Source organism: Carcharhinus amblyrhynchos, chromosome 14 (assembly GCF_965287045.1).
Source record: "Carcharhinus amblyrhynchos chromosome 14, sCarAmb.v2.hapA, whole genome shotgun sequence".
Classification (NCBI taxonomy): Eukaryota; Metazoa; Chordata; class Chondrichthyes; order Carcharhiniformes; family Carcharhinidae; genus Carcharhinus; species Carcharhinus amblyrhynchos.
In genome coordinates, this window is record NC_137337.1 from 60,861,904 (window position 1) to 60,880,849 (window position 18,946).

Here is an 18,946-nt window from a genome sequence, read left to right on the forward strand (position 1 = left end):
TAAGTGATTTAGGTAAATTGAATTTGCCAATGCATTTCCAGACTGAAGATGTCTGGTGTGAGAAGTGGAAAATTTCACTGAGGCAATAATCCAGGCAATGTTGAGGAAGTTTTTCTCTTCAATTAATCATTTCTGATGTTGATACTAGATACTTTCAAATAAGATGTACCATTCTCAATTCTAATTTTCTGTTCCTTTGTAAGAAAATAATTCATATTTTAAAATAGAATTTTATTTATTTGTGGCCCCCGTTATCATATTTCATTGCAGTCAGTTCCCTTCAGTTGAAGACTAAGTGGTTTACAGGCCTCTGGCGGCAATAATACGATGGCTACAATGTTTAGGTCCCTTAAAGGACAATATGGACATTGTGGCTTTGTATCTGTTATTTCTCATTCATTGCTTGGGCGGGGTTGTGCCTGTGATTTATATATTTTTGATCTCAACAAAGATAGTGGAATTCAAGATGAATTCCTACTTGTCTTAAGAATGTTTCAGTCACCATGGAATTAGCCCCAAACTTCATGCAGATCAGACTGAGTTATTTTGGCCCTTAGTCAAAGTCATGAAAGAACCAGATTAGTTGTTGTGACAATCCAGGAGGTTTTGTGGTAGTTGATATCTGGTGGTACAAATTTCCAAGTTTGTCAGTGGTGAGACTTGAATTTGTTATTACTGGGTTATGAGTCCTGTACCATGACAAGTAGGCTACTGCAACCACCGTCCCTCAGATTGAGAGGGAAGCACAAACACCTCCAGAAAGTGCTTTGAAGAAGGTTGCAGTGAGTGACATTAGCCCACCTTGGTGGTCTGAATGTTTTGGGAGGGAAGTCAGTGAAAAGGATGAGATATTAACCAAGGTATGCTGTTAGTAGATGTGACTGAATTTTGCTTTTATTTTTCTAGATCCAAGGTGCAGAAAGTGAATTTAACTCCTTGTTGAAACTGAACCACTCTAATCTGGTGCGTTACGTGGCGATATGCTGCAAGGAGCAGGAGAACTCTATTGTAGTCAACCTTCTCGTTGAATATATCAATGGCACCAGCCTCTCAGATGTCCTGAATAAGGGGACCCCAATTGCAGTTGACCGACTCCAGCACTACGCAGTGCAGCTCCTGGCAGCCTTGGACTATCTCCATAATAACTCAGTGGTTCATAAGGTCCTCAGTGCTTCAAGCATTCTGGTAGATAGTGAAGGCAATTTGAAGATGACAGATTATAGCATCTCAAAGCGACTGGCTGATATTTGTAAGGAGGATGTTTTTGAACAGACCAAAGTGCGATTCAGCGAGAATGCTCTGCCTTACAAGAGTGGTAAAAAGGGGGATGTATGGAGGCTGGGCCTCCTTTTGCTGGCTCTTAGCCAGGGCAAGGTTGTAAAGGAATACCCAATAACTGTGCCCAACAACCTCCCCAGCAACTTCCAGGATTTCCTCAACAAGTAAGTTGTACACTAGACACTGCTATAACATGGCCCATGGGTCCTATATCTTGGGGTGTTCCTAAGATGTGCTTAATGTTACTTGAGATGGCAGAGCAGGAGTTGTGTATTGCATTTAAGCAGTCAGTGGTTTTTTGGACATGTGGACAAAATAATTAATGCCTTTATTAGCCCATGGAATTTTATTTTATAGTTGATCGGTAGTAAATGTTTAAGCTATGTTCATTGTAGTGATTGGGATATAAATCGTATATCCTGTTCCTTCCCAAACTAGGTTGCATTGTGCTGGCTAGCCCATTCAATTTCTCTCTGTCACACTGTTCCATCCTATTTGGGGAAAAACTTGACCTCTCCTGATGGCTTTGCCACAATTGTAACTGAGATTGGTATCTCAGTAGCAGTAGAATCATAAGTGGTGAATACTTATCCTGATACTGATCAATTTTCCCATATTACATGACCATCAGAATTCTAGTATGTTAAACTGGGTGCTACACCTGCAGCTATTTGATGCATCAATACAACTGTACGTCAGGAAGCAAACCAACATCCAAAAGTGTTTGTCAATTCCCTCAATCCATGATCTCAAATTGCCTAGTATCTACTGCTGAATGTTTTCCCTGTCAGCCTGGAAGGCCAGATTGAATAATTCTATTATTATGGTTTCACAGCTTGGGCAAATATGAAAGATTTCACGCATTTACCCGTACACTTTACTGAAGTCTTGGTAGCAACTTAGAAATTGAACCTGTTCCAATCATTCCCATTAGAAACCTTGAATATCTTGCATGGTATCCTAGACTAAGGGACAAACAAGCCAAGCATGTTGCCCTTGTTTAAAGCATTTCTCAGGATGTATGTCCTACAATCTCTTCCCAGTCTTTGAATTTTTCCCCTAATTTACTATGGTGTATCTCTATCTCCTTGTTAAGATTGGAAATCCCTATAGGTTGAATTAATGGTCCATTCTTATATCCTTCCAATGATGGTATGGTTGAATGGTTTGTATACTCATGGTTGAGTGGATATACAAACCAGAAAGAGTGTTTCATTAACTCTGCAATTTAACAAGTAGTCCCTCATTAGAGGATGCTGAGAATACATTACTGTCATTGAAAACTGCCATTGAACCAGAGTACATTTCATCATAATGCATTGTTGTCAACCAAATATTCCATGTACTCAGGCTGTGTTTCATTGGATGAATAATTCAAGCATTCAAAAAGAAGAATGCTTTTCTTTCTTGCACTTTGTCCCTAGTTACCCTTTTGAGGACACTGATTTCATTCAAAGCATAACTTTTAATTGACTAAATTAGTGAAGCTTTGGGCAGTTGTTTGTCATGAAGTAGCTCACAAGGCATGTTTTGTCAGATGATTTTTCTGATATCTACACCTGTTATAGGTGTGTGTGTTTAGAGGACAAGGCACGCTGGAGCCCCCAGCAGCTTCTTGAGCATTCCTTTGTGAAGCCTCCATTGGTTCCTGCTCCTTCGCCCTGCAATGAAGACAGTCCAGAAGGTAAGAGGTCTCTTTTCGTTTGTACATCACATTAACATTCTTCCTTCTCCCCAGCTATACAGAAGCATTCAGCCCTTCCAAGTTCCTTGATATGGTACATTAGGTTTGTGATAAAAGCATTTAATTGTTATGATTAACCCGAATGTTATTGACCATCTTGTTTATTCCAACATTTTAAATTTTCTTGCTATCAGATCTAATTTGTTTTACTAATTTTCCCTGATAACCTCTGCTCATATTTTCCTAGAAATCAAGTAGGTTTTCCTTAACTGTATCACTTTTTATTTTTCTTAATTTCTCCTTGACTGTAGAACATAAACCTAAGTAAAAGCTTATTCATTATTTTTCTTTTAGTGGATTTATACCTCTTTTACTAATGAGTAATCTACCTGAATTATGTGTTTTACATTTGTTTTGAGGCACTAAGTAATTCCTTCATAATTTCTAATGTTGGTAGTTTATGCCACTCTTTATTGGGATCTCTGAGGTTCAGGTGTTACCTTTTATGTTTCATTTCCTGAAAGGCCATTGTCCAATAGCTATCTTTCATTAGACAGGTCTCTCCTGTTCAAAGCACGATCTTATAATGCATTTTCATTTTAACACAGTTCTTACAAAAGGGGCATTACCTGAATAGCGCTACTTCTGTTTTTATTTTAGCATGGTTCCTGAATATGCTCAGTCCTTTATTAAAAACAAACTGCTACTTTTCTGCCTCCCTCCTGCCCTTGCTCACTCCCAGCCTCTCACTACTCTTCTCCTGGGCTCTTGCTCACAACGATGGTTCAGTAAAGTGGCACATGGATTTTGAGGTGTGAAGTCATGCATTTAAGGAGGTGAAACAGTTAGAGGGAGTACACAATAAATGAAAATATACCAAGAGGGGTAGATGAAATTAAGACACCTTAGCATACAATTACACAGGCCCCTAAAGGCAGCAGTTCAAGTAGACATCTTAAGTACTGTAAGCTGCAGGGCTGGATGCTGGAAGGTGGGATTAGAAAGGGCACCTGAGTGTCCTTGGACTGGCATGGACAAGATGGGCCAAATGTGCTGTAACCTCTGCTGTACTTCTGAGCAGTGAGGACAGTGGCAAACAGCAGGGTGGGGGCATAGAACATAGCACATAGCACATTACAGCGCAGTACAGGCCCTTCGGCCCTCGATGTTGCACCGACCAGTGGAACCAATCTAATGACCCTCTAACCTAAACTATTCCAATGTTATCCATTTGCCTATCCATTGACCATTTGAACGCCCTTAAAGTTGGTGAGTCCACAACTGCAGCAGACAGGGCATCCCACGCCCTTACTACCCTCTGAGTAAAGAACCTACCTCTGACATCCGCCCTATAACTACAACCCCTTAATTTAAAGCTACGTCCTCTCGTGTTAGCCATCACCATCCGAGGAAAAAGGCTCTCACAGTCCACCCTATCCAATCCTTTGATCATCTTGTATGCCTCAATTAGGTCACCTCATAACCTTCTTCCCTGTAATGAAAATAACTTCAAGTCCCTCAGCCTTTCCTCATAAGATCTTCCCACCATACCAGGCAACATCCTGGTAAACCTGCTCTGCAGCCTTTCCAATGCCTCCACATCTTTCTTATAATGCGGTGACCAGAACTGTACGCAATACTCCAAGTGCGACCGCACCAGAGTTTTGTACAGTTGTAACATGACCTCACGGCTCCGAAATTCAGTCTCTCTACCAATAAAAGCTAACACCGTACGCCTTCTTAACAACCTTATCAGCCTGGCTGCCAACTTTCAGGGAGCTATGCACATGTACCCCAAGATCTCTCTGCTCGTCAACACTACTAAGAGTCCTTCCATTAGCCCTATGTTCTGTACTCCTGTTACTCTTACCAAAGTGAATCACCTCACACTTTTCCATATTAAACTCCATTTGCCACCTCTCGGCCTAGCTATGCAGCTTATCTGTGTCCCTCTGCAAACTGTAACATCCATCCTCACTGTCTACAACCCCTCCAACTTTGGTGTCATCAGCAAATTTACTAATCCATCCTTCTACACCCTCATCTGGGTCATTTATAAAAATGACAAACAGCATTGGCCCCAAAACAGATCCTTGAGGTACACCACTTGTAACTGAACTCCAGGTTGAATGTTTCCCATCAACCACCACCCTCTGTCTTCTATCAGCAAGCCAATTCCTGATCCAAACTGCTAAATCACCCTCAATCCCATGCATCTGCATTTTCTGTAGTAGCCGACCACGGGGAAACTTATCAAATGCTTTGCTAAAATCCATATACACCACGTCAACTGCCTTACCCTTATCCACCTCTTTGGTCACCTTTTCAAAAAACTTGATAAGGTTTGTGCGGCACGACCTACCCTTCACAAACCGTATTGACTATCCCTAATCAATTTATTTCTCTCTAGATGATGATAAATCCAATCCCTTATAATTCTTTCCAAAACTTTGCCCACAACAGAAGTAAGGCTCACCGGTGTATAATTCCCAGGATGGTCTCTACTCCCCTTCTTGAACAAGGGGACAACATTTGCTATCCGCCAATCTTCCGGCACTATACCTGTAGCCAGTGACGACATGAAGATCAAAGCCAAAGGCTCTGCAATCTCCTCCCTAGCCTCCCAGAGAATACTAGGGTAAATCCCATCCGGCCCAGGGGACTTATCTATTTTCATACTCTCAAGAATTGCTAACACCTCCTCCTTGCGTACCTCAGTCCCGTCTAGTCTACTACCTGGTATCGCAGTATTCTCCTTGACTACACTGACTACACTGGCAGGAGGCAGCGAGCACAAAAGTCACAGGGAGGCGATGAGTGGAAGGGCTGGCAAGTTGGGAGAAACGCCTAAGTTGCATTGAGATTTTTTGGGATAGTTAGGTTTAAGACAGCTAATAGGTTTTTAATGTAAAAGTTACAGGTAAGGAGTTTAACCCTCCCCATCCTTATTACATGTTTTATTGTGGGAAATTGACTTCCACTTAGCACAGTTTTTTGCATACTGTTTTTAAGGACACTAGAATGTTAAACAAGGGATAGCCATATACAATTTTAATTTCTTTCTTTCCCATTTGTTATTTACCAATATGGCACTTTGTCTGGTTACCAGATTCACCAGGAGGAACAGACTGCGCAGAAACTATTATCCCAAACAGTCAGCCCCTCGCTGCGTCATTTTATACAGACACCCAGAGGCAGCTGTCACGCTATTACAATGAGTTTGAGGAGCTAAAGCTTCTAGGTGAAGGTGCTTTTGGAGCTGTCATCAAGGTAATTATATTTAAACTGCTGCAGAAGGAAATTTTGAACTGCCTCCTGTATAATTCTTTGGAATATCTATATAATGTGCAGACATATTATTTAATTTGATTTGATTTTATTATCGTTGCATGTATATGTGTATAGCGGAAAGTATTGTTTCTTGTGCCCTATACAGTCAAGGTGCACCATACATAGGGAAGGGAAGGAGAGTGTGCAAAACAGGAGTAAAAGGTAAAATTAGAAGGTATGTTAGGTGCAGCTTACGAGAAGTTGCCATGTTCTGACGCCATCTTGTTATATAGATCCTTCTGAATTGCATTCTGAATGCCAGTGCTGTGGTTAAAGAGAATCTTGCCATTAGTGCCTATTTCAAGAATGAAGTTAGCGCAAGAATTAATTGTTTCTTCATTCTCCCTTCAGTGAAAAGCTGCTTTTAACTGGACTAGATGTTGTGTTAAGTGAATCATTAATTGGTCTAATGCAGGATTGAAGTCTGCCTCCCCATCTGTTGTCTAGGCACATTATACAATTGCAAAGAATATACAGCATAAAGCAGGTCAGTTGACCCAACTGTCTCATGTCAGCGATTATGATCTACTCAAGTCTCCTCCCCTACCAATTTATCTAACCTTATTAACACTTCCCTTCCATTTCTTTATTCCTCACCTGCCTTATCTAATTTTGCAGTTAAAAATACGGATTTTTATTGTATCTTTCATGTCCTCAGGTAGTGTTAAAATCATTTCACATACAATTAATAACTTCTAAAATGTAATCACTGTTGTTAGGTGGGTGGGCATGGCAGGAATGTCGTGGCTAATATGATAAATGGCTAGTTAATCTGCTTTGGTGTTTTTGGTTTTGGAGTAATGTTGGCCTTTACACTAGAAAATATCATCAGTTCTTTAGATTGTCATTTCACAAGGGACTTTGGGCAGAATTCTCCCAAAAACTTTTGAGTATCATAATTTTGATTTGATTGATTATTGTCACATGTAGTAGTATACAGTGAAAAATCTTGTTTCTTGCGCTCTACACAGACAAAGCATTCCATTCATAGAAAAGGAAAGGAGAGGGCGCAGAATGTACTGTTATGGTCATAGCTAGGGTGTAGAGAAAGATTAACTTAATATATGATAGGACCATTCAAAAGTCTGATGGCAGGGAAGACATTCTTCTTGAGTCAGTTGATATGTGATCTCAGACTTTTATATCGCCGTGCATGACCTGCCCCTGTGTGATCCACACATGCCCCTGTGCGTAACCCTTTCACACCACAGTTTAAATTTTTAATCCATCCTTAAAGACACAAAGCCTATGCTCAGAATGGACTGGGTGGACCCAAATCTTTTCCTTATTTGCTCTAAAAACTGGAATCCAATTTATGCTCCCCATCAAAGAGACAAACAAAATTCAAACTGACAAGATAAGGCATTGCACCCCATCTTGGGCTTGATCTGACACTTGATCTTAGCCAAAAGGCCAAGTTTTAATAGTATCTCTTTAATTGAAATCCTAATTAATGCACTTTACCTGCATAGGATTAAACAGAATTGATGTACAATTAACAAATCTTTATATAAAGGAAGAATTGAGAATGGGAAGGTGATTCTAGATAAGCCAGCAGTAGAAAATGTACCAGTGCTATGTGTTGATATACTGTTTGACAAGAACTAACAGTGTCCCTATGAACTAGTGACCATCCATAAACTTTTGTGAATACTAATTTAATCTGAAATTCAATGGGTTTGGATAAATCATATATCTTTCGTATCCCTTGTATGGACAATTCATTGAACAAAGAAACAAATAACTCTTGATGGCCTTGTCCAATACCATACTGTCTTATGACCTTATACAGTTATTTAAATGGAACATTATGTTGGATTTCAGGTGAAGAATAAATTAGATGGCTGCTGTTATGCTGTGAAACGCATCCTGGTAAATCCCACCAGTAAACATTTCCGCAGAATAAAGGGTGAGGTGACATTGCTTTCGCGTTTAAACCATGAAAACATTGTAAGGTATTATAATGCCTGGATTGAGAAACATGAAATCCAGCCTGCCTCGAACCCAGCCACAGAAAACTTGCAACAGACTCCATCCCCAGCTATGTCGGAGCATGAGAAAATGAACATGAATTTGTCAGATGACATTGAAAAGAACGCCCCACCCTCAGTCACGACCAGTTCAGTGGAGTGGAGCACATTATGTGACACATCGTCAAGCATCAAGTGCACTGAAGGGGAGTCAAGTGATGAAGATGATGATGATGAAGAGGATGTCTTTTGTGCATCATTTTTGTAAGTATAGTGCAGAATTCAGTGTTTGTATTATTTTTGAAAGATAAATTGTATTTGACTAATTTATTGGAGATCTTTGAGGAAGATGGATAAAGGGGAACCTGTAGATGTGATATACATGGATTTACAAAAGGCATTTGATAAACTGCGACACCAAATAAGAGCATAATAAATGCTTTAGCCAATTGTTTCTTCATTTGCTGTCCATGTGCCCATTTGCCTACGGGAGACATTGAATACAGAACAGAAACATTGAGCTGGCTAATCTTCCTTGAAAAGACAAATCAAGCAAAAAGCAATCCACTTGACTGGGTGCTCAAAGGAACAGTTATTCACAATGCTCAAACATGTACTACCATGCTGTGGCATCAGCAAACATTCCTACTGAATATCAATGTGCTTCACATGAACATTCATAGAATCAGAGAATCCCTACAGTGCATAAGGAGGGCATTCAGCCCATCAAGTATGCAGCAATCACAATCCCACCCAGGCCTATCCTCATAACCCCACATATTTATCCTGCTAATCTGTCACTAGGATCAATTTAGCATGGCCAATCAACCTAACCCACACATCTTTGGACTGTGGGAGGAAATTAGAGCACCTGGGGGAAACCCACGCAGACACAGGGAGAACATGCAAACTCCACATAGACAGTGATCCGAGGCTGGAATCAAACCTGGGACCCTGGTGCTGTGAGGCAGCAGTGCGAACCACTGTGTTGGTGCACTGCCATTATTGCACTAAATTTGATATCAAGATACAGAGGAGATATTAGAACAGGTGACAAATAGTTGATCAAAGATAGGTTTTAAGAACCATTTTAAAGGCAAGGAGGTGAAGTTTAGGGAGGGAGTTCCAAAGACTGGGCAGCTGATTGCCATGATGTGGGTATTTAGCTGATTGCCAACAGAGGGAGAAAGGAATTTGGGGAAGCACAAGGGGTTGGAACTGAAGGAGAACAATGTTTCAGAAGGGTTATAGTGCTGGAGGAGGTTACAAACTTGCACAGGAATGAGGTCCTGGAAGTATTTGAAAATGAGGATGAGCTCAAGCATATGGAGGTTGGAAGCATGCGAAACTGGTCAGAAAAATATTGGAATATGTCAGAAACTGGTCAGAAGAATATTGAGTCTAGAGGAACAATGATATGGATAAGGACATCAGCAGCAGATGGCTTAAGGTAGTTGTGGAGATGGGCAATATTAGAGAAAAGAACATCTCCAAATCAAAACACGTCCTTCAGTTTAAAAGTGAGTAACATACAACTTGCTTAAGCTTTGAGGACACAGGCAGATTAGCAGCAACAAAATCATCAAGATCTCCAATTATCTGCAGCCATACCGCTAGTTCAAGGTGTAAGTTTTATAAATATACAGCGCCAGTATGTTCCCTGTTGCTTCTCCTGCTGCAGCCTGTCCATTTAAGCATCACTGTGGATAGTTCTTTGAAGGAAAATAGGAAGACTTAATATGCAGCAAAATCTTCCTATTGTTGCTGACAGATCAGCCAGGGATTGAAACTGGCACCTGCCTGATTTCATGTTCCATGCTTGCACGATACAAAGCTAGCGGGGAATATAAGTGGGAGGAGGGCACGTAAGAGGCTGCAGTAAAATAAGTTTAAGTTTTAAGTTAAGTTTATGTTTATTTATTAGTGTCACAAGTAGGCTTACATCAACACTGCAATGAAGATATTGTGAAAATCTCTTCATCGCCACATTCCGACGCCTGTTCAGGTACCCTGAAAGAGAATTTAGCATGGCCAGTGCACCTAACCAGCATGTCTTTCCAACTGTGGGAGGAAACCAGAGCACCTGGAGGAAACCCACACAGACGGGGAGGACGTGCAAACTCTGCACAGACAGGAGGAGGATGTGCAAACTCTGCACTGACAGTGACCCAAGGCGGGAATTGAACCCAGATCCCTGGCGCTGTGAGGCAGCAGTGCTGACCACTGTGTCACCGTGCCACCCATTAGATATAGTTAAGTGAATGGGGAAGAAGCTAATGGGTGGAGTATACTGTGAGTAAAGTGTGAGGTTTGGCATTTGGCATTAAGGATAGAAAAGGCAGAATACTTTTTAAAAGGTGTGAAATTTTTAAATGTTGATTATCAGAGATTTTAGTGTTCTTGTGCAGGAAACAAAAAGTTATCATGCAGATACAGCAAGCAGTGAGGAAGGCAAATAGCATGTTGCCTTCATTGCAAGGAGATTGGAATACCAGTATAAGGAGGGCTTCCCCAGTTGTGCAGGCTTTGGTGAGACCACACCCAGAGTACTGGGTTCTGTAATTTGCTGTTTCAGAGACCATCGCCAATTGGGAATCCCACAGTATGGGAATCATAACTCTAACACTGATGTGCAATGCTGAGAGAATGATTGGGGGTTCTGCCTTTTGGATGGAATATCAAACATGAGTCTATTCTCTCAGGTGGTTGTGAAAAATCTCATGCATTATTTGAAGAAGAGCAGAGGAGTTCTCCTTGATATCTTGATCAGCATTTACTCCTCAATATCACCTATGCAGATTGTCCAGTCATTTATCTCCTTGCAGTTTATGACAATTTTGTGTGTGCAAATTGGTTGCTACGATATCCTACTTGGTGACCCTTCAAAATTACTTAATTAGCTGTAAATAGCTTTGAGATGACCTGAGAACATTATATAAGAAATTTTCACCTTTAACTGGGCATGACATGCCTGGATTAGTTAGAGGGGAAATAATTTGTCAGGGTGCCTGCTCCTGATCGATGTGCAGAGATCTCTGCTAAAAAAAGGAGCATGTATGGATATTGAGTGAGGTTTGAATCCGGGTCATCAGCGACGCCTTTGATTGAATAACTGCCAACATTTGTTTGCCTAGGACAGTCAGTTTGATTGTATCCCATCCAACAGCTTAAACATTCACTTCCCCTCAGGCACAGGGCCTGAAGTGTGTACCCTATCTAACAGCACTATAGGTGTACCTGCACCACTTGGATTGTGGTTGTTCACGATGGTGGCTCACCATTACTGTCTCGAGGGCAATTAGGAATGATAGTATTCTGTGAATGAGTTTTAAAATAACTGCATGCGAAGAATGCTACTCTATACATAAGCAAGAGTCTGTGACAGCTGGCAAGGAAGAGAGGAAATGGAAAAGAAGCTAATCTGTAGGTATCTGTAAGTGAAAAAGAACCCCTTGTCTGTTCAAATTGGCCTAAAGTCAATTTACCTTTTTTATTTCATCAAATTTCCTTAATTTTCACGTCTTAACAGTTTTGTCACTATCTGATTGTCTCTCTCCATTTTTGTTTCTCTCTTAACAAGTGATAAACTCCTACAAATAGAGTAAACTATTATGGGTCCTTTTTTACTTAGTGGATTGCAGAGATGCTGCCTCAGAAGAAATGCACAAACTCTTAAGAATACGTATATGTAAAAAATATATGACTATAAGTTTTTTTTCGACAAACTTTTTTCCGTAGACAACGAGGAGATGAATGATAAAAATACATTTCTAAGTATCGTATTTTGACAACAATTTAATCAGGCGTCTGTGAAGGCTACTCCTACTTGTCCTCTCTTTACCCTTCTTGCACAGTGGGTGGCCTCCTTCAGCGTTGAACAGTGTGGTAGGTCTCACTGAACTCTGTGGTGGGTCCTTGCTTTATCGTGCCTGCAATGAGGAGGATTTGATTCCAGACCTCCCCATAAGCCTGCGCAGCAGTCTGCTCTCAGTGTGGCTGGTTGGTCTGCTTGCTGGAAGCTATGAGAGGTCCAGTATGAATCTGGAGTACTTGCGTATTCTACCACCTCAGCCAGATGCTTACTGTAAGCTAAAATAATTAGCTGGGGCATTGTGCTGCACTGAAAATGTTAACCTATAACTCTTATGGAGTAAGCAGTAATCTACGTTGCTGTGTTCGTCAAATTGGGGGAGTAGTGGCAAAAGCTTGTTTCTAAGGAGCTGAATTTTTGCCAGGGCAAAACAGTGTCTGTGGTGAGTACGGAGTCTTGTAGTTGTCTTTGTTTGCCTGAGTCCGCGGGTTTATTGTGAAGGTTTGCACCGGAAGATTTTGTTAATCTGTTTTTATTTCTCGCTTTGGGGGCTGTCTGGAATAGACTCGTTGGTTAAAGTCCATACTGTTTATTTACGTAAGGTAAATTTGCCATTTTTAAACATGTTTAAAATCTCACTGAGAATAACATACCAAGAGCTAAGGTGCTGTTTTCCAAAATCCAAGGAGACAGTTTCACAAATCAGTTTAGTGTATTTTATTGAAAAATGAATGGCTACTTGTCATTTCTGCAAAAAACCATTATGGACACTGTGGAGAGTGAAGAGTTACTTAGAAGGAGAGAGGCAGCATTTTGAAATGGAGAAAATTAATTTACAGTTCGTCAATGTATACTGGACAGTTAAATTAATGGCTGCAGCACAATCCACCTCTGGAGTGTGTAGAACATTCACCTGCATAGTTTAACAGTAAGGTGAATAAAATGAACACAATGTAGGTTACGCTTGTGGTGGGAGAGTAACTGCGATGAGTTCTTACTTGAGTGCTACCATTTTGTTTTATCGTGTAAGCAGAACTTAAAAAAAAACTTCTGTTTGAGGTGATTGGGAAACAATAATACTTACTAAGCTTGACCAGCAGAAATCCAGATGGTATAAAGGCAGAGCAGTACATGAACGTTTTGTGCCATTTTAGTGCAGTTTAGCTGGGAGTGCACACTCCCACCTGTGTGTGAGTGAAACTCTGTGCCCGAGAGTGTACAGCAGCACCCTTAGGTGTATAGTGCTGGAAATCCACAACTGGTCAGTCAGTGATGGAAGTTAATATTCCAGCTGAGACCCTCAGACCAGATTACATTGGAAAACATGAATGGTGACTCACCCAAAGTGATTCCATAATTTGATGCATTTATTTTAGATTAGGATACAAAGGAACATAAAAATTAAGAGTAAGCCCCCCCAACAATAAAATCCAAAATCAAGTAAGCAAAAAGCTTTGTTCTTTGCCTGATTATGCTAATTGGATTCAATGTGTCCAACACCTTACCCTTGGATGTTTCTTTTTACTCGATGCACTTTACTGTCCATGTACACGTCATGCTGTAAATTGCACCCTCTGGCCAGTGGGGGGCTTATGCAAATACGAGCATGTGAATTGGGGCAGGAGTATGCCATTTGGCTTCTTGAGCCTGCTCTGTCATTCAATAAGGTCATGGCTGATCTGATTGTAACCTTAACTCTGCAATTCCATCTGCCTCCAATGATCTTTCTCCCCCTTGTTTATCAAGGATTTTTCTACCTCTGCCTTAAAAATATTCAGTTTCCTATACCATGTTGCAATGGCCTGTCAGCTCAATGGCCCTGTAGCCCCCGCTCTCGTTTGAAAAAGCTGGAAGAACCCCAAGCTTGTTGGACAATTTCAAAGGATGCACTACCACAATATGGATTTCCTTACCTGTCTCTACCTCAGTTGCAGTCATATCCTCCTGTCCCTGATCATTGGCCAAATCAGAGGACTGTGCTCAAAGGTGTGACCACATCCCAGTGTAAAGTTTCCAGATAACTTGCCCAGTTCCTGATGAGTTGCAGTGTCTGCAGCTTAGACTTCGGCTCAGTGGTTTTGAGCCAAAGCTCCTCAAGCTGCAAACACATACTGCAGAGGTTTTGCCCTGGATCACAGTGGCATCCAGGAGCTCCCACATGCTGTACCCATGACACATCACCAGTTCTACCATCCTTAATGTGTTTTAGTTAACTACATTATTCTTTTATTCAATTAATTATTTTCCTTTTTCATTTATATTAACTATTCCACCAGTTTATATATTATTTTAAAGCTAAGGAATAGAATAGTCCTTAACCACTTACCAGATACTCAACAAGCAGCTAGCTTCTTCCCCTGTACTGGAGCAAGAACCATTTCCTATAGGTGAAAAAAACAGTTTGGGAAGGCAATGAGCATCTCCTTCCCTAATACTGAGGATGCTTGAATATGAAACCAAAACAGAAAATGCTGGAAAAACTCAGCAAGTCTGGCAGCGTTTGTGGAGATCTCTGCAGGTGCTGTCAGATCTGCAGAGTTTTTCCAGCATTTTCTGTTTTTGTTCCTTCCCCTAACTCCCTTGCCCAACTCCAGCACTCGTGCTCAAAGTCACACTCTAGTGCTAAATTGTGCTGAGAGGCCTATATTTATATGCTTTGAAAAAGACTAGGCTCAGCCTAAGGAAAGTAAAACCCATTTTAAGCTACCTTCCTTAATTAACTAATTTCAGCTTACATATCCCTACTTAAGCCTGGATGAAATTTTGAATAGTGAACTTCAGTTAGATGTTAAATGTTAAGTCCAAACAAATTTAGAGTTTTAGAAAGATTAAGATTTCCTCATTCGCCCAACTTTCTGCGCTTTTGTTTAAAGTTGCACTCCGCTTTCAACAGTTTCCATCTCAATAATAGACATAGCAATTTCCTATATGGTGGAAATATAAAAATAAGGACATATTTGTATGACTGTAAAGTTACTTTCCTGATCCAATCCCTGCCCTTTATCCATTCTAATCTTCCTAACAGCACTGTGGGTGTACCTATACCACTTGGATTGCAGTGGTTCAAAAAAGTGGGTTGCCACCATCTTCAGAAGGGTAATTAGGGATGGGCAACAAATGCTGATCTAACCAGTACTGTTTACATCTCATGAAAGAACAAAAAGAAATTTTATCTGAAGACTAGACTTGGTTTTGTCTCCATGTTTGTGACATGATGTTCAACTATCCTTGTGAATTTGCAGCAGGAGTCATTTAACAGAGGTCCAGGTTGGTTGATTCCCTGTGCCATCCAGCTAGGAATATGCCATAAGAGAAAACACTGGAAAATCTCAGCAGGTCTGGCAGCATCTGTAAGAAGAGAAAGGAGTTGCTGTTTCGCGTCCAGATGATCCTTTGTCAAAGGAAAATGCCACCCCTACTAAGGAGCACTGAGGCTGCCTACAGTGATACTGGCTGACTTTAACTACAGTAAAAAGTCTGACAACACCAGGTTTTAGTCCAACCGATTTATTTGATAATACTCACAAGCTTTCGAGGGGACTGCCTCTTCGTCAGGTGAATGGAGAGTTCTGGCCTCAGACAGAGCATATAAAGCACAGACAGTTTAGAGATTACTGATTAGAATGCGAATCCTTACACCTAACCTGCTGTTCAAGACCTGAAGTGGCTGACAATGTGAGTGGAAGGAGCACTGATCACAGGTTAAAGAGATGTGTATTGTCTCCAGACAGCACAGTAAGTGAGGTTTTGCAAACCCAGGCAAGTCACGGGGGTTACAGCAGGTTAGGTGTAAGGATTCGCATTCTAATCAGTAATCTCTAAACTGTGTGTGCTTTATATGCTCTGTCTGAGGCCAGAACTCTCCATTCACCTGATGAAGAGGCAGTCCCCTCGAAAGCTTGTGAGTATTATCAAATAAATCGGTTGGACTAAAACCTGGTGTTGTCAGACTTTTTACTGTGTTTACGCCAGTCCAACGCCGGCATTCCCACATCATGACTTTAACTACCCTGATTGCAAGTGCACAATGACTCTCCTCTGCACAACTGTGTATTACATCTGCTGGGTCATGTACCCATCAAGTTAGTGCACTGGATAGAATTCCATATTTTCATCTTTGCTTTCGACTACTTCATAAACAGAAATAAGACCGTTATGAAAGGAGGTACAAAGCAAAATACTGCTTAATGTGGCACAGTAATTTCAGCAATAACGGTGCTTGAATTATTGGGACTGTGGGTGTCAAACTGCTCTGAAGAAATTATTTCTGTTAGGACTAACTCATGAAAATTATAGTTTGAGGGGGAAGATTGATCGTCTTTAGGATCTCATTTCAGCCTAACATGGCATTCTATATTAACATAGCATTCTATATTAAATTTGCTCTGTTTTTGCAGACGGGTTGACATTGATTCAGACAGTGACATCATCTTTGAGAATGATAATGGAAACTGCAACAACATCCCTGTGGTGAGGAATCAGTATTTTACTCAAAAATATTGTGCATTTAGTCAGCTTGCCTCAATTTGGACATCTTTGTCTGAGCCAGAATGTCACAGCAATTGCACTGAACTATAACTTGTTCAGGTTTCACTTTATTCTCTGAAAGTTTGTTTTAAGAGTGACTGTGAATGACCATGTTGATAGATGTAGCTCAGAACTATTACTGAGCCTGATCGCATGAAAAGGCTGGATTAGTAGACTGTCAAAATGATTAAAATCCTGAAGCTTCTTGTATTCTGGGCTGTCTATTGATATTCGGCTTTCTTCACACAGCTGGTCTCCGTACCTTTGCCAAGTTATTCCAGTTGCTGATTTCCTGAAGTTATTATTTGTGGCCAACCAAAACTGCCTGTAGTTTAGCACTGAATTGCTATTCTTCCTGAGTCTTTGGTGTGAATAGAACAGAAAGAGCTGGAAAATACTTTTTATCATTTTAGAGAAAGTTAGAAGTCAATGTATATATACACTTGTTAGAATCTGTAGAATAACAACACCTGGATCTCAGCTGTTGCTATCAAGCAAGTAAGTATAAGTATTATGTTAACCCAATTTGCAAAACTGCTCATTTCATGAAAGGAACAGACAAATTGTCCATTTCTTGAAATGGACAGCCACCCTGCACAGTTCATGACAGGCAGTTTCATCATCCAGTTCATAAAATGGGCGTTTGAAAGTCAGCCAAGTTTATGAAGTTGCCATTTTTTATGAACAAAAAATAAAATTTCATTCGCAAATGTATAATCTGCTTAATTCTGTTTACTGTCCTTTTTATGTGCTTTTTTATTCCGTGTACATTTCAGATTCATTTTGACATCCAAACGTTTCAAATTCATTTGTTAATGTTTCATTCATGATTGCACCCATATCATTCAAATAGCTTGTACATCAGTACAATAGCATGGGTACAATTCATACGTTTTTAAAGTACCAGCACTGGTCAACTTTGCTGCAGGGCTTGTGGCTGACAGATACTTACAGCAGAGGCCTGCTTTCAAGCAGGACCGTTGTCTTGATAAGCAGTTACTGCTCCAGTGACACCTCTGGAAGCCTTGCCCATTGCAATCACTTTGAGTATGTACAATCTCACAAAGGCCATATTCCACATATTTTTAAGTCAGGTTGCCCACTGATCAAAATGGTCACCAGGGTGGGATTGCCCAGACAACTTGCTGCATTTTGAGCTGGTGCAGGTGGTCATTGGCCAGTAGTGGGGTATTCTGGTCCCACCACTGTCAATTGGGTTTCCTGTCTAATGCACTCTTTGCCTCCAGGAAACCCACAAATGGGGTGTGCTGTTGGCAGGACTGGAAGATCCTGCTGACATGAACGATCAGAAGCTTCCAGCCCATATCTCTACTGAGAACAAGTTGCCATGTATCCAAGCCATTAACTCAGCTTCATTTATTCCACAAAACCTTGATTCTGGGATGTCAGCAATACCTATTGACGACATCTGTTGTTGCCAGTTTGTGGATGACCTGTGCTTCCATTATCTGACTGAGGAACATGTGGAACTCTGATGTCTAGAAATGTGAGAAGTAGCTCATGGGCAACCTCAACTGCTGTCTTAGACTCAGGATGAATGATGTGGAACTTGGTCAGATACTCCATGTAAGTGCAGTTCGAAACAGTAACTTCCACTTTTCAAAGTCTTGTATGTCAGGCAAGTCTACTTGTCCACATTCATTCAAATCATTGACAGATAGCAATCTCATAACCTCCCCTACCTACAACACTTTTCTGTGCATCTCGTAGCAACTGATGTACTGCCTTGTAAGAGACCATGTGATCTTTGCCTACTTTTCAGAGAGTATGTTGTGAGTCTTTTTACTGCCATGGCCAGGTTCAATGTGGGCTTGTTGCACAGTGGTTATGTCTGCTTCCTTGATATAAAATCCTACAGCGCAGAAGGAGGTCACTTGGCCATCGAGTCTGCACCAACCACGATCCCTACTAGAGCCTATCCCCACCACCCCATGCATTTACCCTAACAAGTCCCCCTGACGCTAAGGAGCAATTTAGCATGGCCAATACACCTAACTCGCACAACTGTAGACTGTGGGAGGAAACCAGAGCACCCGGTAGAAACCCATGCAGACATAGGGAGAACGTAGTAGCAATGTACAAACCATTGCTGTTGCTAATCTTGTCCACGTCACCTAAAGATGTAAGCATGAAAGTTTTCAGGATGCGGTATTCATCACTTGAGGTTTTTGTTCAGTTTTCCCATGCTTGAGGACAGCAATAATCTTCAAACTTGCTTTCCCAAGTTTACAATGTTTGAGTGTTATTGAGCAATATACTATAGGATAAGCCTGTACACTAATAGGCTTGAGCAACAATTCCACCAAAAAGATTTTAAAACACATG

At 40.9% G+C, this 18,946-nt stretch overlaps 1 protein-coding gene across 2 annotated transcripts in view; it reads left to right on the forward strand.

Annotated features, from left to right (window-relative positions):
- Window positions 1-18,946, forward strand: part of eif2ak4 (eukaryotic translation initiation factor 2 alpha kinase 4) — a 128,850-nt gene that overhangs the window by 41,447 nt on the left and 68,457 nt on the right. For both annotated transcript variants that reach the window (XM_080202975.1, XM_080202977.1), the window contains exons 9-13: window positions 907-1,442; window positions 2,847-2,962; window positions 6,072-6,232; window positions 8,117-8,526; window positions 16,471-16,543. In XM_080202975.1, the coding sequence (XP_080059101.1) occupies window positions 907-1,442; window positions 2,847-2,962; window positions 6,072-6,232; window positions 8,117-8,526; window positions 16,471-16,543 (1,296 nt within the window). The remainder of the gene's footprint in view (window positions 1-906; window positions 1,443-2,846; window positions 2,963-6,071; window positions 6,233-8,116; window positions 8,527-16,470; window positions 16,544-18,946) is intronic.